This window comes from Oncorhynchus tshawytscha, linkage group LG16 (assembly GCF_018296145.1).
Source record: "Oncorhynchus tshawytscha isolate Ot180627B linkage group LG16, Otsh_v2.0, whole genome shotgun sequence".
NCBI classification, from domain to species: domain Eukaryota; kingdom Metazoa; phylum Chordata; class Actinopteri; order Salmoniformes; family Salmonidae; genus Oncorhynchus; species Oncorhynchus tshawytscha.
Window position 1 is genome coordinate 71,087,109 of NC_056444.1, and position 25,624 is coordinate 71,112,732.

General features: G+C 48.8%; 1 protein-coding gene across 1 annotated transcript in view; it reads right to left on the reverse strand.

Annotated features, from left to right (window-relative positions):
* LOC112216266 (membrane-associated guanylate kinase, WW and PDZ domain-containing protein 3-like) overlaps positions 1-25,624 on the reverse strand; it is a 294,029-nt gene that overhangs the window by 92,726 nt on the left and 175,679 nt on the right. Inside the window, exon 3 of the mRNA XM_042299572.1 lies at positions 24,482-24,601. Within this exon, the coding sequence (XP_042155506.1) occupies positions 24,482-24,601 (120 nt within the window). The remainder of the gene's footprint in view (positions 1-24,481; positions 24,602-25,624) is intronic.

The following is a 25,624-nucleotide window of genomic DNA, read 5'->3' on the forward strand; positions in this document are numbered from 1 at the left end:
GAGAACACACACAGCCGTGTCAATAGAAACAGTCAGTAACCTGGTAGAGAACACACACAGCCGTATCAATAGAAACAGTCACTAACCTGGTAGATACAATGATACTTTATTAATCCCCAAGGGAAAGTTAGGTTGTGGAGACAACGACAACTGTCTGATTACAATGAATACAGTACAGGTCATGCATATTTTTACTATTTTCTAACACATATGGAATCATGTAGTAACCAAAAATGTGTTCAACAAATCAAAATATATTTTATATTGGAGATTCTTCAAATAGTCACCCTTTGCCTTGATGACAGCTTTGCACACTCTTGGCATTCTCTCAACCAGCTTCATGAGATAGTCACCTGGGATGCATTTCAATTAACAGGTGTGTCTTGTTAAAAGTTAATTTGTGGAATTTCTTTCCTTCTTTACGCATTTGAGCCAATCAGTTGTGTTGTGACAAGGTAAACAGAAGATAGCTATATTTGGTAAAAGACCAAGTCCATATTGTGGCAAGAACAGCTCAAATATGCAAAGAGAAACGACAGTCTGTTCTTACTTTAAGACATGAAGGTCAGTCAATCCGTAAAATTTTAAGAACTTTTAAAGTTTTTTCAAGTGCAGTCGCAAAAACTATCAAGCGCTATGAGACTACATAAATCAGGCCTTCATGGTCGAATTGCTGCAAAGAAACCACTACTAAAGGACACCAATAATAAGAAGAGACTTGCTTGGGCCAAGAAACATGAGCAATGGACATTAGACCGGTGGAAATCTGTCCTTTGGTCTGGAGTCCAAATTGGAGATTTTTGGTTCCAACCGCCGTGTCTTTGTGAGACGCTGAGTAGGTGGATGGATGATCTCCGCATGTGTAGTTCCCACCGTGAAGCATGGAGGAGGAGGTGTGGGGGTGCTTTGATGGTGACACTGTCAGTGATTTATTTAGAATTCAAGGCACACTTAACCAGCATGGCTACCACAGCATTCTGCAGTGATACACCATTCCATCTGGTTTGGGCTTAGTGAGACTATCATTTATTTTTCAACAGGACAATGGCCCAACACACCTCCAGGCAGTGTAAGGGCTATTTTACCAAGAAGGAGAGTTATGGAGTGCTGCATCAGATGACCTGGCCTCAACAATCCCCTGACCTCAACTCAATTGAGATGGTTAAGGATGAGTCAGATCGCAGAGGGAAGGAAAAGCAGCCAACAAGTTCTCAGCATATGTGGGAACTCCTTTAAGACTGTTGGAAAAGCATTTCAGGTGCAGCTGGTTGAGAGAATGCCAAGAGTGTTGAAAGCTGTCATCAAGGCAAAAGGTGGCTATTTGAAGCTGTGGCTATTTGAAGCTATTTGAAAATATATTTGGATTTGTTTAACACTTTTTTGTCACTACATGAATCCATATGTGTTATTTCATAGTTTTGATGTCTTCACTATTATTCTACAATGTAGAAAATAGCAAAAATAAAGAAAAACAATTGAGTGAGTAGGTGTTCTAAAACTTTGGACCAGCAGTGTATATGGCAGGTGCAACCACTCACATGCACACACACACAGAGAGAGAGAGAGAGAGAGAGAGGTTAGAGATAGCCAGTCAGAAACAGTCGTTCAATGACAGCCCTGGAGGAGAGATAGGACAGTTTATACTCAGCATGTCAACACTAAAAAGAGAAATGGATTCCCCACTGTAATGCAGCTCTGACCATTGCCTGGGCTCACTCTCCCTCTCTCCTTCCCCATCTCTCTCTCTCTTCTTATTGTCATATTTACTGCAGTGCAGTGCTGGGCTGTGCTCCCCAGAGCCCCGTGACAGAAGCCTTTATCCAGGACAGACCGGGCGAGGCGCTGCCTGGTTCTATTGGCTCTACTGGCTGTTTTATTGTTGTGTGTTGTGTACTGTGGTGCCCAGGGCCAAAACAGCACAACTCCCTCCGTGAGGAGAGGAACACTCTTTTTTTACTCCCTCCCTCCCTCGCCTTCTCTCTCTCTCTCTCCCTCCCTCACCTTCTCTCTCTCTCTCCCTCCCTCCCTCCCTCCCTCACCTTCTCTCTCCCTCCCTCCTCCCTCCCTCGCCTTCTCTCTCTCTCTCCCCCTCCCTCAACTTCTCTCTCTCTCTCCTCCCTCCCACCTCACCTTCTCTCTCTCCCTCCCCCCTCGCCTTCTCTCTCTCTCCCTCTCCCTCCCTCACCTTCTCTCTCTCTCTCTCCCTCCATCCCTCACCTTCTCTCTCCCTCCCTCCCTCGCCTCTCTCTCTCCCTCCCTCCCTCACCTTCTCTCTCCCCTCCCCCTCACCTTCTCTCTCCCTCCCTCCCTCTCCCCTCACTCACCTTCTCTCTCCCTCCCTCCCTCCCTCCCTCCCTCCCTCCCTCCCTCCCTCCCTCCCTCCCTCCCTCCCTCCCTCCCTCCCTCCCTCCCTCCCTCCCTCCCTCCCTCCCTCCCTCCCTCCCTCTCTCTCTCTCTCTCTCTCTCCCTCCCTCATCTTCTCTCTCTCCCTCCCTCCCCCCTCACCTTCTCTCTCCCCTCCCTCCCCCCTCACCTTCTCTCTCTCCCTCCCTCCCTCCCTTCTCTCTCTCCCTCCCCCTCCCTCCCTCCCTCCCTCCCCCTCCCCTCACCTTCTCTCTCCCTCCCTCCCTCCCTTCTCTCTCTCTCTCCCTCCCTCCCTCGCCTTCTCTCTCTCCCTCGCCTTCCTTCCCTCCCTCCCTCCCTCCTCCCTCCCTCCCTCCCTCCCTCCCTCCCTCCCTCCCTCCCTCCCTCCCTCCCTCCCTCCCCCTCCCTCCCTCCCTCCCTCCCTCCCTCCCTCACCTTCTCTCTCTCTCCCTCTCCCTGCCTCACCTTCTCTCTCTCCCCCTCTCCCCCTCTCCCTCGCCTTCTCTCTCCTACTGTAGGAAAGTTGACCCAATTTCCCGATTTCTTTTTGCCTCCTCACAGCTAACCAGACAGAACAATCTAAAGAAAGAGAGGAAGGGGGAGAAACAGCAACTCAGGAGGGTATACATGTTGATTCATGTTGCTGTTCCCTCTCTTCCCTCTGCCCCTGGGAAGCCAGTCCTCCAGTGGCGCTGACTCTAGAGTAGAATGCAAAACTAACTCCTGGAGTTTCTCAGCCTATCTGGGGGGGTGGTGAGTTATAGTTATATCAGCGGAGGCTGAGGGGAGGATGGCTCATAATAATGGCTGGAATGGGGCGAATGAAACCATGTGTTTGACACCATTTCGCTCCAGCCATTACCACGAGACTGTCCTCCCCAATTAAAGTGACAACAACCTCCTGTGAGCTGCATGTACCATAGAGAGTTATTACATGTAGAGAAACATCTCTCAACAACATAGTTGCCTCATCCTATGGGTATTCATGGGAAAAATACCCAAACATCTAAGAGTAAACCTAGCTCAATGTGTTATGAAACATAGGCCCAGACCTGGCACAGCAAAATTAAAGATGTCATTATGCCAACATATTATCATTATTAAGTTATTAACATACACTGAGTATGACGGACTGATAAGGTGAATCCAGGTGAATCCAGGTGAAAGCTATGATCCCTTATTGATGTAACTTGTTAAATCCACTTCAATCAGTGTAGGTTAAAGAAGGATTTTTGAAACTTGAGACCATGTAGACATGGATTGTGTGTGTGTGCTATTTAGAGGGTCAAACAATAGGTTCCTGTGTGTATCCAGAATGGTCCACCACCCAAAGGACATCCAGACAACTTGACACAACTGGGGGAATCATTGGGGCGGCAGGGTAGCCTAGTGGTGAGAGCGTTGGACTAGTCACCGAAAGGTTGCAAGTTCAAATCCCCGAGCAGACAAGGTACAAATCTGTCGTTCTGCCCCTGAACAGGCCGTTAACCCACTGTTCCTAGGCTGTCATTGAAAATAAGAATTTGTTCTTAACTGACTTGCAGAGTTAAACATGAGTCAACATGGGCTGGCATTCCTGAGGAACACTTTTGGTTTTTAGACCAAGACTCTTGGCTCGCTCTTTAATATATTCATAAGAGAAACAAATCATTTGTATTATTTACACCCTGTATTAAGTTAATAACTTATGGTTTGCTTATTTAACAAATCTGGCCTTAATGGTACTCTTATATCTAGACTACCACCCCTCAGAGTCTGGTTCCTCTCTAGGTTTCTTCCTAGGTTTCTGCCTTTCTAGGGAGTTTTTCCTAGCCACTGTGCTTCTACATCTGCATTGTTTGCTGTTTGGGGTTTTAGGCTGGGTTTCTGTGAAAGCACTTTGTTATGTCTGCTGATGTAGAAAACACTTTATAATTACACTTGATTGATTGATTGATGTCTGTCTGTCTGTGACAGAGAATAGAAGCTCTGAGAGTGGCGAGAGGTAGGAGTCATTTTACTGTGACCCCCTTCCCCACACCTGTGTCCCTCCTCTTTGTCTGCCATGACCCTGGAGCTACATTCAACAGCCCTTAGCAGAGACCCTGCTGGTTGTGTGGGGAAAGAAGCTACTGGTGTGTAACTGAAGTGTTTTGGCTACTGCCTGACACACGGATATCCAGCTTCCCTCCTGCACTGCACTGAGCCACACAGCCATCAACACACCTTCTCCTCAGCCACAGACAACCAACCAAACCATCCATACTGCTGCACTCCTCCTTCCCTCCTTCCCTCCATCTCCCCATCTCTGACATCTGGTTGATACATTTGCATGTGTCAAAACACAGCTTCATTATACTTGAGCACGGTGCGATGAAGATGAAAGATAGGTGGCCTTCTTTAATCCAGACCTGTCACCACACGGCCCAGGCACCTTCCTCCTTCTCTTCTACTTCCCTTGCGCTCTCTCTCTCTCTCTCTCTCTCTCTCTCTGTATCTCTCTCGCTCGCTCTCTCACTCTCGCTCTCTGTATCTCCGTATCTCCGTCCACACCACTATCTGGCCTTTAGTCTCTCTCTAACCCTCCACCTCTCTCTCCCTCTCTTCATCTCCCCACATCTCCTTCTTGCTCCTCTCTCTCTCCCTCCCTCTCTCAGGCCCAGTGGTGTGTGATTAATAGCTCATAAACACAGCTCTCCTAGTCTCTGATTAATGTGTACTAGAGAGTACAGAGAGAGAGAGAGGGGAGTGGAAGAGAGAGGACAGAGGAAGAGGGGACAGAGGGAGGAGAGAGGAAGAGAGGAAGAGGGGACAGAAGGGGGGGAGAGGAAGAGGGAGGAGAGGAAGAGGGGACAGCAGGAGGGGAGAGGAAGAGAGGACAGCGGGAAAGGTAGAGGAAGAGAACAGCGGGATGGGAGAGGAAGAAGGGACAGCAGGAGGGGAGAGGAAGAGGGGACAGCGGGATGGGAGAGGAAGAGGGGACAGCGGGAGGGGAGAGGAAGAGGGGACAGCGCGAGGGGAGAGGAAGAGGGGACAGCGGGGGGGAGAGGAAGAGAGGACAGAGGGAGGGTAGAGGAAGAGAGGGCATGGGGAGAGGAAGAGAGGACAGCGGGAAGGTAGGGGAAGAGGGGACAGCGGGATGGGAGAGGAAGAGAGGACAGCGGGAGGGGAGAGGAAGAGGGGACAGCAGGAGGGGAGAGGAAGAGGGGACAGCGGGAGGGGAGAGGAGAGGGGAAAGCGGGATGGGAGAGCAAGAGGGGACAGCGGGAGGGGAGAGGAAGAGAGGACAGCGGGAAAGGTAGAGGAAGAGAACAGCGGGATGGGAGAGGAAGAGGGGACAGCGGGAGGGGAGAGGAAGAGGGGACAGTGGGATGCGAGAGGAAGAGGGGACAGAGGGAGGGTAGAGGAAGAGGGGACAGCGGGATGGGAGAGGGGACAGTGGGAGGGGAGAGGAGAGAGGAAGAGGGGACAGAGGGAGGGTAGAGGAAGAGGGGACAGCGGGATGGGAGAGGGGACAGTGGGAGGGGAGAGGAGAGAGGAGAGGAAGGAAGAGGGACAGAGCGAGGGTAGAGGAAGAGAGGACAGAGGGAGAGTAGAGGAAGAGGGGACAGCGGCATGGGAGAGGGGACAGTGGGAGGGGAGAGGAGAGAGGAAGAGGGGACAGAGGGAGGGTAGAGGAAGAGAGGACAGAGGGAGGGTAGAGGAAGAGGGGACAGCGGGAGGGGAGAGGAAGAGGGGACAGAAGGAGGGTAGAGGAAGAGGGGACAGAGGGAGGGTAGAGGAAGAGGGGACAGAAGGAGGGTAGAGGAAGAGGGGACAGAAGGAGGGTAGAGGAAGAGGGGACAGAAGGAGGGTAGAGGAATAGGGGACAGAAGGAGGGTAGAGGAAGAGGGGACAGAGGGAGGGTAGAGGAAGAGAGGACAGAGGGAAGGTAGAGGAGGAGGGGACAGAAGGAGGGGAGAGGAAGAGGGGAAGGAAGATGGGGACAGTGGGAGGGGAGAGGAAGAGGGGACAGAAGGAGGGGAAAGGAAGAGAGGACAGAGGGAGGGTAGAGGAAGAGAGGACAGAGGGAGGGTAGAGGAAGAGAGGACATGGGGAGAGGAAGAGAGGACAGAGGGAGGGTAGAGGAAGAGAGGACAGAGGGAGGGTAGAGGAAGAGAGGACATGGGGAGAGGAAGAGAGGACAGCGGGAAGGTAGAGGAAGAGGGGACAGCGGGATGGGAGAGGAAGAGAGGACAGCGGGAAGGTAGAGGAAGAGGGGACAGCGGGAAGGGATAGGAAGAGGGGACAGCGGGAGGGGAGAGGAAGAGGGGACAGCGGGAGGGGAGAGGAAGAGGGGACAGCGGGAGTGGAGAGGAAGAGAGGACAGAGGGAGGGTAGAGGAAGAGAGGGCATGGGGAGAGGAAGAGAGGACAGCGGGAAGGTAGAGGAAGAGGGGACAGCGGGAGTGGAGAGGAAGAGAGGACAGCGGGAGTGGAGAGGAAGAGAGGACAGAGGGAGGGTAGAGGAAGAGAGGGCATGGGGAGAGGGAAGAGGACAGCGGGAAGGTAGAGGAAGAGGGGACAGCAGGATGGGAGAGGAAGAGAGGACAGCGGGAAGGTAGAGGAAGAGGGGACAGCGGGAGGGGAGAGGAAGAGGGGACAGCAGGAGGGGAGAGGAAGAGGGGACAGCGGAAGGGGAGATGAGAGGGGAAAGCGGGATGGGAGAGGAAGAGGGGACAGCGGGAGGGGAGAGGAGAGAGGGGACAGCGGGATGGGAGAGGGGACAGTGGGAGGGGAGAGGAGAGAGGAAGAGGGGACAGAGGGAGGGTAGAGGAAGAGAGGACAGAGGGAGGGTAGAGGAAGAGGGGACAGCGGGATGGGAGAGGAGACAGTGGGAGGGGAGAGGAGAGAGGAAGAGGGGACAGAGGGAGGGTAGAGGAAGAGAGGACAGAGGGAGGGTGGAGGAAGAGGGGACAGCGGCATGGGAGAGGGGACAGTGGGAGGGGAGAGGGAGAGAGGAAGAGGGGGGACAGAGGGAGGGTAGAGGAAGAGAGGACAGAGGGAGGGTAGAGGAAGAGGGGACAGCGGGATGGGAGAGGAGACAGTGGGAGGGGAGAGGAGAGAGAGGAAGAGGGGACAGAGGGAGGGTAGAGGAAGAGAGGACAGAGGGAGGGTGGAGGAAGAGGGGACAGCGGCATGGGAGAGGGGACAGTGGAAGGGAGAGGAGAGAGGAAGAGGGGACAGAGGGAGGGTAGAGGAAGAGAGGACAGAGGGAGGGTAGAGGAAGAGGGGACAGCGGGAGGGGAGAGGAAGAGGGGACAGCAGGAGGGGAGAGGAAGAGGGGACAGCGGGAGGGGAGATGAGAGGGGAAAGCGGGATGGGAGAGGAAGAGGGGACAGCGGGAGGGGAGAGGAGAGAGGGGACAGCGGGATGGGAGAGGGGACAGTGGGAGGGAAGAGAGGAGAGAGGAAGAGGGGACAGAGGGAGGGTAGAGGAAGAGAGGACAGAGGGAGGGTAGAGGAAGAGGGGACAGCGGGATGGGAGAGGAGACAGTGGGAGGGGAGAGGAGAGAGAGAGGAAGAGGGGACAGAGGGAGGGTAGAGGAAGAGAGGACAGAGGGAGGGTGGAGGAAGAGGGGACAGCGGCATGGGAGAGGGGACAGTGGAAGGGAGAGGAGAGAGGAAGAGGGGACAGAGGGAGGGTAGAGGAAGAGAGGACAGAGGGAGGGTAGAGGAAGAGGGGACAGCGGGAGGGGAGAGGAAGAGGGGACAGAAGGAGGGTAGAGGAAGAGGGGACAGAGGGAGGGTAGAGGAAGAGGGGACAGAAGGAGGGTAGAGGAAGAGGGGACAGAGGGAGGGTAGAGGAAGAGAGGACAGAGGGAAGGTAGAGGAGGAGGGGACAGAAGGAGGGGAGAGGAAGAGGGGAAGGAAGATGGGGACAGCGGGAGGGGAGAGGAAGAGGGGACAGAAGGAGGGGAAAGGAAGAGAGGACAGAGGGAGGGTAGAGGAAGAGAGGACAGAGGGAGGGTAGAGGAAGAGAGGACATGGGGAGAGGAAGAGAGGACAGAGGGAGGGTAGAGGAAGAGAGGACATGGGGAGAGGAAGAGAGGACAGCGGGAAGGTAGAGGAAGAGGGGACAGCGGGATGGGAGAGGAAGAGAGGACAGCGGGAAGGTAGAGGAAGAGGGGACAGCGGGAGGGGAGAGGAAGAGGGGACAGCGGGAGGGGAGAGGAAGAGGGGACAGCGGGAGGGGAGAGGAAGAGGGGACAGCGGGAGGGAGAGGACGAGAGGACAGAGGGAGGGTAGAGGAAGAGGACAGTGGGACAGTGGGAGGGGAGAGGAAGAGGGGACAGAGGGAGGGTAGAGGAAGAGAGGACAGAGGGAGGGTAGAGGAAGAGGGGACAGCGGGAGGGGAGAGGAAGAGGGGACAGAAGGAGGGTAGAGGAAGAGGGGACAGAGGGAGGGTAGAGGAAGAGGGGACAGAAGGAGGGTAGAGGAAGAGGGGACAGAAGGAGGGTAGAGGAAGAGGGGACAGAAGGAGGGTAGAGGAAGAGGGGACAGAAGGAGGGTAGAGGAAGAGGGGACAGAGGGAGGGTAGAGGAAGAGAGGACAGAGGGAAGGTAGAGGAGGAGGGGACAGAAGGAGGGGAGAGGAAGAGGGGACAGAAGGAGGGGAGAGGGAAGAGGGGAAGGAAGATGGGGACAGTGGGAGGGGAGAGGAAGAGGAAGGAAGATGGGGACAGCGGGAGGGGAGAGGAAGAGGGGACAGAAGGAGGGGAGAGGAAGAGGGGAAGGAAGATGGGGACAGTGGGAGGGGAGAGGAAGAGGGGACAGAAGGAGGGGAAAGGAAGAGAGGACAGAGGGAGGGTAGAGGAAGAGAGGACAGAGGGAGGGTAGAGGAAGAGAGGACATGGGGAGAGGAAGAGAGGACAGAGGGAGGGTAGAGGAAGAGAGGACATGGGGAGAGGAAGAGAGGACAGAGGGAGGGTAGAGGAAGAGAGGACATGGGGAGAGGAAGAGAGGACAGAGGGAGGGTAGAGGAAGAGAGGACATGGGGAGAGGAAGAGAGGACAGCGGGAAGGTAGAGGAAGAGGGGACAGCGGGATGGGAGAGGAAGAGAGGACAGCGGGAAGGTAGAGGAAGAGGGGAAAGCGGGAAGGGATAGGAAGAGGGGACAGCGGGAGGGGAGAGGAAGAGGGGACAGCGGGAGTGGAGAGGAAGAGAGGACAGAGGGAGGGTAGAGGAAGAGAGGGCATGGGGAGAGGAAGAGAGGACAGCGGGAAGGTAGAGGAAGAGGGGACAGGACGGGATGGGAGAGGAAGAGAGGACAGCGGGAAGGTAGAGGAAGAGGGGACAGCGGGAGGGAAGAGAGGAAGAGGGGACAGCGGGAGGGGGGAGAGGAAGAGGGGACAGCAGGAGGGGAGAGGAAGAGGGGACAGCAGGAGGGGAGAGGAGAGAGGGGACAGCGGGATGGGAGAGGGGACAGTGGGAGGGGAGAGGAGAGAGGAAGAGGGGACAGAGGGAGGGTAGAGGAAGAGAGGACAGAGGGAGGGTAGAGGAAGAGGGGACAGCGGGATGGGAGAGGAGACAGTGGGAGGGGAGAGGAGAGAGGAAGAGGGGACAGAGGGAGGGTAGAGGAAGAGAGGACAGAGGGAGGGTGGAGGAAGAGGGGACAGCGGCATGGGAGAGGGGACAGTGGGAGGGGAGAGGAGAGAGGAAGAGGGGACAGAGGGAGGGTAGAGGAAGAGAGGACAGAGGGAGGGTAGAGGAAGAGGGGACAGCGGGAGGGGAGAGGAAGAGGGGACAGAAGGAGGGTAGAGGAAGAGGGGACAGAGGGAGGGTAGAGGAAGAGGGGAGTAAGAGTAAGAGATTGGCTAGAGTAAGAGATTGGCCGAACGATTTTTGGACAGGGGGTGCAGGATTTTTTTGCCTGATTTATAATTTCTGATGTATTGTAGGTCATTTGTTTGTCAACTCTATAATCAGATATAGCTTCTCTTCTGTCATTATATGTTGTCCTAGAAGACTAAATAAACCCTCACTCAACAGAAGAAAAAAACTGGAAAGATTTTCTGTGCAAAATGTCCAAACAGTTTGACCAGTTGTAAAGAAATGGAAAGCTGTGAAAATGACCCCATGTGTTTTGGATAAGATTTCAGTTTGGCTTAGATGCATTTTTTATGTGTTTGGAATACTAGCAGCTTTTATGATGCTGATAAATTTAGCACCTGTTCCAGAGTCAAAAGTTTGCCTACATTTGGTGTATCATTTTATTGCAAGAAATGCTTAATTCGGCAGGAGTTAATATTAAGGCTACATAAGAGGTTATAGATCTACAGTCAGTGTCCAGATTTCAGTTTCCATTTAACCCATCTGAATTGTTACAGATGACATTTATATTCTGACTATCTCTGAAACTCAATTAGATAATACCTTTGATGATATAGTGGTAGCAATACATGGTTATAACATCTACCGAAAAGACAGAAATGCCAATGGGGGCCAGTGTTGCGGTCTATATTCGGATCCTCATTTCTGTAAAGCTTAGAGAAGATCTAATGTAAAGTAATTTGGAAAAAGGTTCATCTGCCTCACATGAAGTCCATTATTGTGGGAAGCTGCTATAGATCACCAAGTGCTAACAGTCAGTATCTGGATAATATGTGTGAAATGCTTGATATTGTATGTGATATCAACAGAGAGGTATATTTTCTGGGTGATTTAAATGTTGACTGGCTCTCATCAAGCTGCGCACTCAAGAAAAAAGTATAATTGTAATCAGTGCCTGCAACCTGATTCAGGTTGTCAATCAACCTATCAGGGTAGTTACAAACAGCACATGAATGAAATCATCAACATGTATTGATCATATCTTTGCTCATGCTGCAAAAAATTTGCTTTAAAACAGTATCCAACTACATAGAATGTAGTGATCACAATTTAACAGTCATATCTAGGAAAACCAAAGTTCCAAAGGCTGGGCCTATTATAGTGTATATATAAGAGGTCATACAAGAAGTTTTGTAGTGATTCTTATGTTGATGATGTAAAGAATATTTGCTGGTCTGTGGTGTGTAATGAAGAGCAACCAGACCCTGCACTTGACACATTTATGAAAATGCTTTTTCCAGTTACTAATAAGCATGCACCCATTAAGAAAACGACTGTAAAAACTGTTTAAATCGCCTTGGATTAATGAGGAATTGAACAATTTTATGGCTGAGAGGGATGAGGCAAAAGGTACGGCAAATAAGTCTGGCAGCCCAACTGATTGGAAAACATACTGCCAATTGAGAAATCATGTAACTAAACTAAATAAAAATAAAAATCTGCATAGAAATCTGCATGGAGGAATGGGCCAAAATACCAGCAACAGTGTGTGAAAACCTTGTGAAGACTTACAGAAAACGTTTGACCTCTGTCATTGCCAACAAAGGGTATATAACAGTATTGAGATAAACTTTTGTTATTGACCAAATACTTATTTTCCACCATAATTTGCAAATAAATTCATAAAAAATCCTACAATGTGATTTTCTGGATTTTTTTCTCTCATTTTGTCTGTCATAGTTGAAGTGTACCTATGATGAAAATTACAGGCCTCTCTCATCTTTTTAAGTGGGAGAACTTGCATAATTGTTGGCTGACTAAATACTTTTTTGCCCCACTGTATGTCTGACCAAATGATGAAAGACAAACATAGTACTTTTGAAATCCGTAAAGTGAGTGTGCTAGAAGAAGTGAAACAATGATTGTTGTCTATCAACAATGACAAGCTACCGGGGTCTGTCAACCTGGAGTATAATAGCGGACGATATTGCCCCTCCTGTTTGCCATATCTTCAATTTAAGCCTACTGGAAAGTGTGTTCCCTCAGGCTTGGAGGGAAGCAAACGTCATAGCTACCCAAGAATAGTAAAGCCCCCTTTACTGGCTCAAATAGCCGACCAATCAGCCTGTTACCAACAGTTAGTACATTTTTGGAAAAAAATTGTGTTTGACCAGATACAATGTTATTTTACAGTAAACAAATTGACAACAGACTTTCAGCATGCTTATAGGGAAGCACATTCAACAAGCACAGCACTCACACAAATGACTGATGAAATTGATGATAAAAAGATTGTGGGCGCTGTCTTGTTAGCTTTCATTGGGGTTTTTGACATTATTGATCATAGCCTGCTGCTGGAAAAACGGATGCGTTATGGCTTTCCACCCCTGCTATAATTTGGATAAAGAGTTACCTGTTTAACAGAACACACAGGGTGTTCTTTAATGGGAGCCTCTCCAAAATAATCCAGGATGAATCAGGAATTCCCCAGGGCAGCTATTTAGGGCAGCTATTTAGGCCCCTTACTCTTTAAAATCTTTACTACTTGGGTAAAGCCTGTGTCTATGTGTGCGGATGACTCAACATGATACACGTCAGCTACTACAGAGACTGAAATGACTGCAACACTTAAAGAGCTGCAGTTAGTTTCAGAATGGGTTGCAAGGAATAAGTTAGTCCTAAATATTTCCAAAACTAAAAGCATTATATTTGGGACAAATCATTCACTAAACCCTAAACCTCAACTAAATCTCGTAATGAATAATGTGGAAATTGAGCAAGTTGAGATGACTAAACTGCTTGGAGTAACCCTGGATTGTAAACTGTCATGGCCAAAACATATTGATACAACAGTAGCTAAGATGGGGAGAAGTCTGTCCATAATAAAGCGCTGCTCTAGCTTCTTAACAACACTATCAACAAGGCAGGTCCTGCAAGCCCTAGTTTTGTTGCACCTGGACTACTGTTCAGTCGTGTTCTCAGGTGCCACAAAGAGGGACTTGCAAAAAGTACAATTGTCTCAGAACAGGGCAGCACAGCTGGCCCTTAAAAGTACACAGGGAGCTAACATTATTGATATGCATCTCTTATGGCTCAAAGTGGAAGAGAGATTGACTTCATCATTACTTGTTTTTGCAAGAAGTGTTGACAACCTGAATGTACCGAGCTGTCTGTTTAAACTACTAGCACACAGTTTGGACCCATGCATCCCCACAAGACATGTCACCAGAACAGAATATGGGAGGCGCACAGTACTACATAGAGCCATGACTACGTGGATCTCTATTTCACATCAGGTAACTGATGCATGCAGTAGAATCTGATTTAAAAAATACACCTTATGGAACAGTGTGGACTGTGAAGAGACACACACAAAAGGTACAGACACACACATACACATAAGCTCTAGCACACACGTATATAGTAATATTGTTGTATGGTGGTATTATACATTTTGTATTGTGTTTGGACCCCAGGAAGAGTAGCGGCTGCCTTGGCAACAGCTAATGTGGATCACTAATAAATACAATTACAACCAGTAGGCTACTGGTGCCATAGGCCTAATTGAAGTCCCCGTCTTGTGACTGTTGAATTTGTATAACGCTTCACAATCATCACACATTACTTCTATCATCCTCTTTTACCACTTCCCCAAATCTTTCTGGCCCTCCCTTCTCTTTATTTTCAACTCTCCATTTACTAACCTTTCCCTAATTCAAATAAACTCTGTCATTGTCCTTTTTGCCTCCGTGTATTTTTCTGCCTGTTCCCAAAAGCATTTGGTGATTAGCGTGCAGGCTATGTTGTGCACGTATAGTTAGGTCCTAAAGCTTAGGCTTACGCACTAAGGACAGATAGTCGAAAATAATGAGAGAAAAACCTCAATGTAGTCCATAGATTTAAATGGCATTAGACTAGATTTAAATTGCAAGAATGATGCATAAATGGATTTTTTAAAGTATTGTTTTCTCTCTATTCAACCTGCCTGCCACCCACCCACCCTTCAGCCATCACCTCTAAGCATTATGTGAAGTTGTCCAGACTAGGCTGTGTGTCTGGAGAGAAGTGTTCGCCGAATGTCTCGGATGAGTGCTGATCATCCAAATACAAGAGGATCACAAACATGCAAATGTTCTTCACTGCTTGCATTCACTCCTCCCAGCCTGGTCTGTCCGTCACTAGTCATGTGAGATCATTTATTAAATCACAAACATCTGTTCTGTTGTGAATACCAAACAATGTTTTTCAGACTGGTTCAACCAGCGCATCACTAGTGTGTGGAGTAGGGGGGCTACATTCCTGATGTGGGTTTAATGTTTGTGAGACATGTTAACAAAAAGGTAGTAGGCAGGGTGTGGAACCAGAGAGACACACTATACACTCCAACTTTGTGGACATGAGATGCAGTGTTGTCTTGCCATAGATTTTCAAGCTGATTTAAGTCAAAACAGTAACTAGGCCACTCAGGAACATTCTATGCTGTCTTGGTCAGCAACTCCAGTGTGTATTAGGCCTTGTGTTTTAGGTTATTGTCCTGCTGAAAGGGGAATCTGTCTCCCAGTGTCTGTTGGAAAGCAACCTGAACCAGGTTTTCCGCTAGGATTTTGCATGTGCTTAGCTATATTCCGTTTTTTTTATCCTAAAAAACTCCTTAGTCACAGTTTTACCTTAGCGCCTTATTGCAAACAGGATGCATGTTTTGAAAATATTTATTTTCTGTACAGGCTTCCTTCTTTTCAATCTGTCAATTAGGTTAATATTGTGGAGTAACTACAATGTTGTTGAACAATCCTCAGTTCTGTCCTATCACAGCCAATAAACACTGTAACTGTTTTAAAGTCACCATAGGGCTCAAATACCTGAGCGGTTTCCTTCCTCTCCAGCAACTGAGTTAGAAAAGACGCCTGTACCTTTGTAGTGATTGGGTGTATTTTTATATATTTTTGGGGACTTTTCAGGGGTTGCTGCAGCACCCTCAACACCCCTACTTCCTGTGGCTATGCCAATATGTGCCTTTCTTTGCTAGGCATTGGAAAACCTCCCTGGTCTTTGTAATTAAATCTGTGTTTGAAATTCACTGCTTAACTGAGGGACCTTACAGATAATGGTATATGTGGGGCACAGAGAGTCAAGGTGTGTGAATACTTTCTGAATGCATTGTAGATATGCTAGGAAGTGCAGAAATGGCGCCGGAAGCAGTTTTACGGGCGCCCAACCAATTGTGCTATTATGTGTTTTTTTTAGCGTTATTTGTAACTTATTTTGTACATAATGTTTCTGCAACCGTATCTTACGGCAAAATAGAGCTTCTGGATATCAGGACAGCGATCACCCACCTCGGATTAGACAAAGAGCTTCTGGATATAAGGACGGCGATCACTCACCTCGGATTAGACAAAGATTTGTCTTCAACAAGCAAGAAGCACAAGACATTCTCCAAACACCCGACAGGGCCATCATCCCCGTTATTTGCAAGAGGTGGCGACGCAGGTACAGAGGACAAAGAGCCAGATGCCTGGTCAGGACCCGGAGAAGGCGAGTGGGAAAGCTACCGTTACTGTCAATTCTACTCGCCAACGTGAAATCATTGGACAATAAACTAGACGAGGTACGATCAAGAATATCCTACCAACGGGACATCAAAAACTGTAATATCCTATGCTTCATGGAATCAGGGCTGAATGACAACATAGATATTCAGCTATCGGGATACACGCTACACCGGCAAGATAGAACAGCACACTCCGGTAAGACAAGGGGGGCGATCTGTGCATATTTGGAAACAACAGCTGGTGCACAAAATCTAAGGAAGTCTCTAGATTTTGCTCCCCTGAAGTAGAGTGTATTGTGATAAATTGCAGGCGACACTACTTGCTGTGGCAAAGAAGGGGGTCGAGTGATAAGTGGCAGATATGTGAGAGCAGAACTAATAAACGGGCTCTGCCCGATCACTACAATGGCCACCCCTGTCAGAACTACAGATCACAAAATGGCCGACCGTCAAAACTACAAGTCCCAGAAGCAAGGGGAACCCTCAGAAGGTGGAGCCGACTCACAGATAAAGGGTCAAGAAAAACCAGGAAGAGGAAGAGAGAGTGCTGGAAGGAGCTATGAACAATAGAGAAAGAGACTATAGAGATTGGCTGGATTTACCGTGTATGAGCTGGATTGTTTTGGACTTACCTGTTGGCGTTTGGACCTGGACCTACCGAGAACCCGATTTGTGTACCGAACCCTGCTATCCTTGACCTCGCCTACGGCCTGGGTGGACCAGGACGGAGAAACAAACACACAGGTACTGTCCTGTTCGAAAGAACTCTCATTCTTGGGTGATTTGGTGACAGTTTACCACTTAGTTTGTGACAAACGCTCCTAAGCTTGAAGAGGTTTGCCACATTGCCTAGAGAGTTCTAAGCTATACTTTTCGTGATCATGTATTTACCACCACAGACAGATACTGGCACTAAGACCGCACTCAGACAGCTGTATAAGGAAATAAGCAAACAGGAAACCAGTCACCCAGAGGCGGGATCACCTGTACTCCACACACAGAGACGCGTGCAAAGCTCTCTCTCGCCCTCCATTTGGTAAATCCGACCACAACTCAGTCCTCCTGATTCCTGCTTACAAGCAAAAATTAAAGCAGGAAGCACAAGTGACTCGGTCTATAAAAAAATGGTCAGATGAAGCAGATGCTAAACTACAGGACTGTTTTGCTATCACAGACTGGAACCTTTTCCGGGATTCTTCCGATTGCATTGAGGAGTACACCACATCAGTCACTGGCTTTATCAAAAAGTGCATCTAGGACGTCGTCCCCACACATACATACCCCAACCAGAATCCATGGATTACAGGCAACATTCGCACTGAGTTAAAGGGTAGAGCTACCGCTTTCAAGGTGTGGGACTTACAAGAAATCCTGCTATGCCCTGCGACGAACCATGAAACAGGCAAAGCGTCAATACAGAGCTAAGATTGAATCATACACCACCGGCTCCAACACTCGTCTTATGTGGCAGGGCTTGCAAACTATTACAGACTACAAAGGGAAGCACAGCTGCGAGCTGCCCAGTGACACGAGCCTACCAGGCGGGCTAAATCACTTCTATGCTCGCTTCGAGGTAAGCAACACTGAGGCATGCATGAGAGCATCAGCTGTTCCGGATGACTGTGTGATCACGCTCTCCGTAACCGACGTGAGTAAAACATACACAAGGCTGTGGGGCCAGATGGATTACCAGGACGTGTGCAAAAGGAACACTTATGTGAGAATGCTATTCATTGACTACAGCTCAGCGTTCAACACCATAGTACCCTCAAAGCTCATCACTAAGCTAAGAATCCTGGGACTAAACACCTCCCTCTGCAACTGGATCCTGGACTTCCTGACGGGCCGCCCGCAGGTGGTGAGGGTAGGTAGCAACACATCTGCCACGCTGATCCTCAACACTGGAGCTCCCCAGGGGTGTGTGCTCAGTCCCCTCCTGTACTCCCTGTTCACCCACGACTGCATGGCCAGGCATGACTCCAACACCATCATTAAGTTTGCTGACGACACAACAGTGGTAGGCCTGATCACCGACAACAACGAGACAGCCTTTAGGGAGGAGGTCAGAGGCCTGGCCGGGTGGTGCCAGAATAACAACCTATCCCTCAACGTAACCAAGACTAAGGAGATGATTGTGGACTACAGGAAAAGAAGGACCGAGCACACCCCCATTCTCATCGACAGGGCTGTAGTGGAGCAGGTTGAGAGCTTCAAGTTCCTTGGTGTCCACATCAACAACAAACTAGAATGGTCCAAACACACCAAGACAGTTGTGAACAGGGCACGACAAAGCCTATGCCCCCTCAGGAAACTAAAAAGATTTGGCATGGGTCCTGAGATCCTCAAAAGGTTCTACAGCTGCAACATCGAGAGCATCCTGACTGGTTGCATCACTGCCTGGTACGGAAATTTCTCGGCCTCTGACCGCAAGGCACTACAAAGGGTAGTGTGTATGGCCAAGTACATCACTGGGGCTAAGCTGCCTGTCATCCAGGACCTCTACACCAGGCGGTGTCAGAGGAAGTCCCTAAAAATGTTCAAAGACCCCAGCCACCCCAGTCATAGACTGTTCTCTCTACTACTGCATGGCAAGCGGTACCGGAGTGCCAAGTCTTGGACAAAAAGGCTTCTCAACAGTTTTTACCCCCAAGCCATAAGACTCCTGAACAGGTAATCAAATGGCTACCCGGACTATTTGCATTGTGAGCCTCCAAACCCCTCTTTTACGCTGCTGCTACTCTCTGTTTATCATATATGCATAGTCACTATAACTATACACTCATGTACATACTACCTCAATTGGGCAGACAACCCAGTGTTCCCGCACATTGGCTAACCGGGCTATCTGCATTGTGTCCCACCCACCAACTCCTCTTTTACGCTACTGCTACTCTCTGTTCATCATATATGCATAGTCACTTTAACCATATCTACATATATACTACCTTAATCAGACTGACTAACCTGTGTCTGTATGTAGCCTCGCTACTTTTATAGCCTCGCTACTCTATATAGCCTGTCTTTTTACTGTTGTTTTATTTCTTTACCTACCTATTGTTCACCTAATACCTTTTTTGCACTATTGGTTAGAGCCTGTAAGTAAGCATTTCACTGTAAGGTCTACTACACCTGTTGTATTCGGCGCACATGACAAATAAGCTTTGATTTGATTAGATGTCTCCCATGACCATAATGACAACAACAAGCTAACAAAACACCTGTTGATATGGGAGCACAGCTGCATGCTGGCAGGATGCAGACACATTAGTTTATTATCTTTCATCATGGTGTAACACACTTTTACATTTCAGCCATACAGTACTCCACATACTCCACAGCACAGTCAGGGTTCTACCTACAGTCAACCTCATCCATACTCCACAGCACAGTCAGGGTTCTACCTACAGTCAACCTCATCCATACACCACAGCACAGTCAGGGTTCTACCTACAGTTAACCTCATCCATACTCCACAGCACAGTCAGGGTTCTACTTACAGTCAACCTCATCCATACTCCACAGCACAGTCAGGGTTCTACCTACAGTCCACCTCATCCATACTCCACAGCACAGTCAGGGTTCTACCTACAGTCCACCTCATCCATACTCCACAACACAGTCAGGGTTATACCTACAGTCAACCTCATCCATACTCCACAGCACAGTCAGGGTTCTACCTACAGTCAACCTCATCCACACTCCACAGCACAGTCAGGGTTCTACCTACAGTCCACCTCATCCATACTCCACAGCACAGTCAGGGTTCTACCTATAGTCCACCTCATCCATACTCCACAGCACAGTCAGGGTTATACCTACAGTCAACCTCATCCATACTCCACAGCACAGTCAGGGTTCTACCCACAGTCAACCTCATCCACACTCCACAGCACAGTCAGGGTTCTACTTACAGTCAACCTCATCCATACTCCACAGCACAGTCAGGGTTCTACCTACTGTCAACCTCATCCACACTCCACAGCACAGTCAGGGTTGTACCTACTGTCAACCTCATCCACACTCCACAGCACAGTCAGGGTTGTACCTACTGTCAACCTCATCCATACACCACAGCACAGTCAGGGTTCTACCTACAGTCAACCTCATCCATACTCCACAGCACAGTCAGGGTTCTACCTACAGTCAACCTCATCCATACTCCACAGCACAGTCAGGGTTATACCTACAGTCAACCTCATCCACACAGCACAGTCAGGGTTCTACCTACTGTCAACCTCATCCACACAGATGTGCTTCAACACCTGCATTGCTTGCGGTTTTGGCTGGGTTTCTGTACAGCACTTTGAGATATCAGCTGATGTACGAAGGGCTAAATAAATACATTTGATTTGAAGTAGTCTAAATATATGGTCATTGCTCTCTGGGGTCCTTGGGAGGTCCCAACTCTGACTTTACCCACATTGAAGTTGACATTTAAAATGGTTAAGGTAAGGGTTAAGGTTAGGGACATCCCAAGGATCCCAGATAGAATATTGCTAAATGTATTGTGGTCAAGTTATGAGTACATTTCCCATTACTTTTGGGTTATGTAATGACATTATGATGCTCACATGATTGTCATGCTGAATATATGTTCATGTCATTGTCACTCAAAAATAGTTGAGTTTTGGAACTAAACTTCCCTTACATTGCACTGCTTTGTAACACATCACATTTTGCTTAGTTGTTTCGGTGGGCTGGCCCTCATCTGCTCTATAATCAAAATATTCCCATAGTTTGCTTTTGCAGCCAGTTTTGTCAACAAGCTGCGGGTGTGGAGGTATGATGTTTCAGAAGAAGCCATGCTGTCAGCATTTTCTGTCTCCTTTCGCTTGTTTGTCAAAAGTGGCTCGCGCTGTGTCAGCTGCATGCTCAAGCGCAAGTAGCCTGGTTAGCGAACTACTGCCCCCTTCAGAATATTCAGTCAAATTACTAGTCAGACTTGATCCTCTCAATCCATATACGACGCCAGACACATTTGACAGAAGGACCGAAAGGAACAAAAATTCTAGTATCGAAAAAGTACAGCAGCTGTGTGTGGGAGGGAGACCTTCCCCCTCATTCTTTATCCATGACCAGCCTGTATGGGTACAGTCCAGGGGGATCCAGCAGGCCCAGGGGGATCCAGCAGGCCCAGGGGGATCCAGCAGGCCCAAGGGGGTCCAGCAGGCCCAGGGAATCCAGCAGGCCCAGGGGAATCCAGCAGGCCCAGGGGGATCCAGCAGGCCCAGGGGGTCCAGCAGGCCCAGGGGGGTCCAGCAGGCCCAGGGGAATCCAGCAGGCCCAGGGGAATCCAGCAGGCCCAGGGGGGTCCAGCAGGCCCAGGGCCATGGACGTGTTGGTAGTGTTACTGTTCTTTCAGAGATGGAGAAGTCTTGCAAACTGGTTAGAGTAGGCATCCTGTGCCCAACCTGTGAGAACCTCAGTAGGGCAGCAGCCAACAAAACATGGATAGCAGTGCCAGTCTGAGCTCTCACTCCTTTTCTCTCAATTTCACTGTTCCTCTCATGGCCTTGTGTGCTAAAAAGTGTTCCTCTCGCCATCACTCTCTGTGGTGAATACATAGCGCTAGCACACCAGGGGACACAGCCATTATGCTCGCATCCCTGGAACACCACTTAAGTATTTTCTCTCTCCGCTCTAACACACTCATTTTCCCCCTCTCTTTCTTTCTCTCCTTTCCCCCTCTCTTTCTTTCTCTCCTTTCCCCCTCTTTCTTTCTTTCCTTTCCCCTCTTTTCTTTCCTCCTTTCCCCTCTCTTTCTTTCTCTCCTTTCCCTCTTTCTTTCTCTCCCCCTCTCTTTCTTTCTCTCCTTTCCCCCTTTTTCTCTCTCCTTTCCCCCTCTCTTTCTTTCTCTCCTTTCCCCCTCTCTTTCTTTCTCTCCTTTCCCCCTCTCTTTCTTTCTCTCCTTTCCCCCTCTCTTTCTTTCTCTCCTTTCCCCCTCTTTCCCCCTCCTTTCCCCCTCTCTTTCTTTCTCTCCTTTCCCCCTCTCTTTCTTTCTCTCCTTTCCCCTCTCTCTCTGCCTCTTAACTAGCCAGGCAAGGCCATGCCCACAGACACTCATTAATCATGGAGGATGAGCCCCCTCTCTCTCCTGCTTAGCGCCCACTGACCAGCAGCATGCCCAGCCTTCACAGGCTGGCAGAATAGATAGGTTTCTCCAGAGTAGAAGGGCTTCCTTCCGCTGCTGGCACAGAGCTGGCAGTCTGCTTGGCATCAATTCCCACGACTCCACAGCCACCCTTTTCAACTCCACATTCCTCTGCTGTGAGGGTGAGCCAGTGTTAATAGATGTTTCTACTAGACTACAGCAGATCCCAGCTCGGAGGTTTCAGTTTTAAAGGCCAGACCTACTGTCTCTAATAAGCACTTCCCAAAGTCCCCGATTTAGCCAATGCACAGCCACCATGTACATTAGAATATGGCTGCATGTAGTGATAAAGGGGATTCTTTTTAACAGCATTGAGTGACAAAGGGGATTCTTTTAACGGCATCGAGTGAGTCTGTATACTTTCATACAATATGTGTTTGTCTTTTTAGACCCACAGTGAAACACAGAAAATCTTTCCGCATACTCTACTCTGACATTTCTCAGCATTGAAGCCTTTCTTAATCCTTCTCTCTGGGATTGTCCTCTGTTTGTCTTGCCAGTGCAGCACCTTCACCCTCTCCCTCCCTCCCTAGTCCTGTGAGCTGGCCCATTACCCTGGCTGCTCTTATCTTCAGTAATACTCAGCTCTACTGGAGCTCTTCAAAGACCTATACGTGTTGGAACTTTTAACAGGTTACAGAGTTAATGTTTACAGTTCATTAATTGAGCTGTATCTAAAGATATTTTCTTTAGAGTTATATACATATGTAATTGTATTAGAATTTGTGTGATGGAGATTGAGAGAACTGCATACATATTTAGGTTGTTTTAGATAGTATTGGATCATGCTATTGACTGCAAGTACCAGAATGCCCTGCGACAGGTAGTAGAAAAACGGAGAACGCGCCAGTTATGTACAAGTGACAAGTGATTATCCTGTCTTTCGCCATCAACTTTCGGATATTGTTTTGTAGAATCTAAAGCTGTTCAATGTAATGTGAACAAGTAGTATTACTAAAAGAAGCTTTCATTTCACAACCCGCCGTCCCGAGTCATTACTTTGAAGATAGTTATTCTATAATAATATGTGCTCTATAAGCTGCTGCTCTGTGCTCTCTACAATACAGCAGCATCACATCACAGGTACAGCTCCTCTATCAGTACCTCACTGAGTCAGGCCTACAGCTTCCATAAACAAACCCATTATTTCTTATCTCAGTATTTTTTCTATCATTGCTTCTTTTCTGGCCAATTCTCTCTTCTATAATTCATGTTGCCCTGGCTGGCGTCCATACTGAGCGGTAGAGAGAGAGGAGGAAGACAAGTTATGAACCCTGGTGTATAGACTCTCACGTAACCTGCTCTGGAGTCAAGGCACAGCTCTCAACTGCAAGAAAGTGCTACTCATGGCCTTTCAGCCTCTCTGTGCCTATTGAGAAATAAAACAGCTCCAACCTTTGTTGGCACTTTCCTCCCTGAGTTTGAGTTAGCTACTCTGGGAGGGAGGGAGTGAGGGAGGGAGTGAGGGAGGGAGTGAGGGAGGGAGGGAGTGAGGGAGTGAGTGAGGGAGTGAGGGAGTGAGTGAGTGAGGGAGTGAGGGAGGGAGGGAGGGGGAGGGAGGAGGGAGGGAGGGAGGGAGGGAGGGAGGGAGGGAGGGAGGGAGGGAGGGAGGGAGGGAGGGAGGGAAAGAGAGTGAAAGACCTGTGTCCATCCAAAACATTGACCACAAACCTCCTCTCAACCAAGGGCCAACAGTCGAGGCCAGAGTCAGTAATACATAGTGCTGTAACCTTGGACCTAGTCACTCCCTGACAGATCACCTCCACAGCGACAGGTGATCATGCCCTGCCTGTCTGTCCAGAGATCACAGAGATTAGTCCCACTGATGGCTTGGTCAATGGGAAAAGCCAACCATCCACACATACATCCAGCCTGGCATAGACTTCCTCTCAGACCAAAGGAATGGGGCTGCCGGTAATAAACCAGGCTCTAAGTCACAGATTGACTCACAGGGAGATCATTGACAAAACGTTACACATTCCGTTGTGAACAAAAACTCAATCTCATGAGCATAAGAGAGAGAGAGAGAGAGAGGGAGCGAGAGAAAATGTGTTTGCGTGTGCACGCGTGTGGGTGTGCATTTGTGTGGGTGTGCATGTGTGTGGGTGTGCATGTGTGTGGGTGTGCATGTGTGTGTCTATGCCTCAGTTGTCCGGTGGAGATTCCCCAGAGGTCAAAAGGGCCCACATTAATAAGTAACATCCCGAGATAGAGCTGAAGCAGCCATATGTAGATCAGCCTGCTATATGTCCTCACTGTGAGGATGTATTATTTATCCTGCGTACTGGTGACGTCTGGATATGACTGGCTATGAGGGTCCTCCAGGGTTCTCTGTCACAATACTGACCGCTGGCTTCTGAGAAATCATCAACCTACTTTGAATGCTAAGTGGGACTATGCTAAGTCGCTCCGGAAGAAACTCTTGGGAAGCTAGACCTACTTCCTTTCACATTTACAATGCATGAATGCCATCTTTATATTGAGTTTATCTGATGACCTGGATGACAGTGACATCTCAGCAGGTACTATAAATGAGTAAACAAACAATGCATAAGTCGTGGGGAATAGTGTTACTGGGTCTTGTAATGTCCACCTCCCATACACTTCCCCCAGACGCTCAGACCAACCGTCGTAGGTTCCACTCTCCAGCAGCAGGCCACTCTCCTCCAGCACACGGAACTCCCCTACACTGATGAAGTTATAGTCCACTCCAGGAACCTCCCCCTCTCTGGGCTGCCGCGTGGTACCTGCCAGAGACAACACAACAGACACAGAGTGAGGATAACAGAGTTCCCATTGGGAAGAGTCGAGATGCCGATCCAGCCATGTATTCACAGAAGAAGGATAGAAACCATTTTCAACTAAGCTATGAATAGATTATTCTAATGAGGGCAGAATGGAATCCATTATGAAAGTGGGAGGGGGACATGAAAAAGAACACTGCAACTGACTTTTGTTTGGGGTGACACAATGGTAGAAGATGGGTTGTTTCAAGGAGTTCTGAGGTATGTTCATCTCCAGAGCTGAGAAGATGGGTTTTTCAAGGAGTTCTGAGGTATGTTCATCTCCAGAGCTGAGAAGATGGGTTGTTTCAAGGAGTTCTGAGGTATGTTCATCTCCAGAGCTGAGAAGATGGGTTTTTCAAGGAGTTCTGAGGTATGTTCATCTCCAGAGCTGAGAAGATAGGTTGTTTCAAGGAGTTCTGAGGTATGTTCATCTCCAGAGCTGAGAAGATGGGTTGTTTCAAGGAGTTCTGAGGTATGTTCATCTCCAGAGCTGAGAAGATGGGTTGTTTCAAGGAGTTCTGAGGTATGTTCATCTCCAGAGCTGAGAAGATGGGTTGTTTCAAGGAGTTCTGAGGTATGTTCATCTCCAGAGCTGAGAAGATGGGTTGTTTCAAGGAGTTCTGAGGTATGTTCATCTCCAGAGCTGAGAAGATGGGTTGTTTCAAGGAGTTCTGAGGTATGTTCATCTCCAGAGCTGAGAAGATGGGTTGTTTCAAGGAGTTCTGAGGTATGTTCATCTCCAGAGCTGAGAAGATGGGTTGTTTCAAGGAGTTCTGAGGTATGTTCATCTCCAGAGCTGAGAAGATGGGTTGTTTCAAGGAGTTCTGAGGTATGTTCATCTCCAGAGCTGAGAAGATGGGTTGTTTCAAGGAGTTCTGAGGTATGTTCATCTCCAGAGCTGAGAAGATGGGTTTTTCAAGGAGTTCTGAGGTATGTTCATCTCCAGAGCTGAGAAGATGGGTTTTTCAAGGAGTTCTGAGGTAT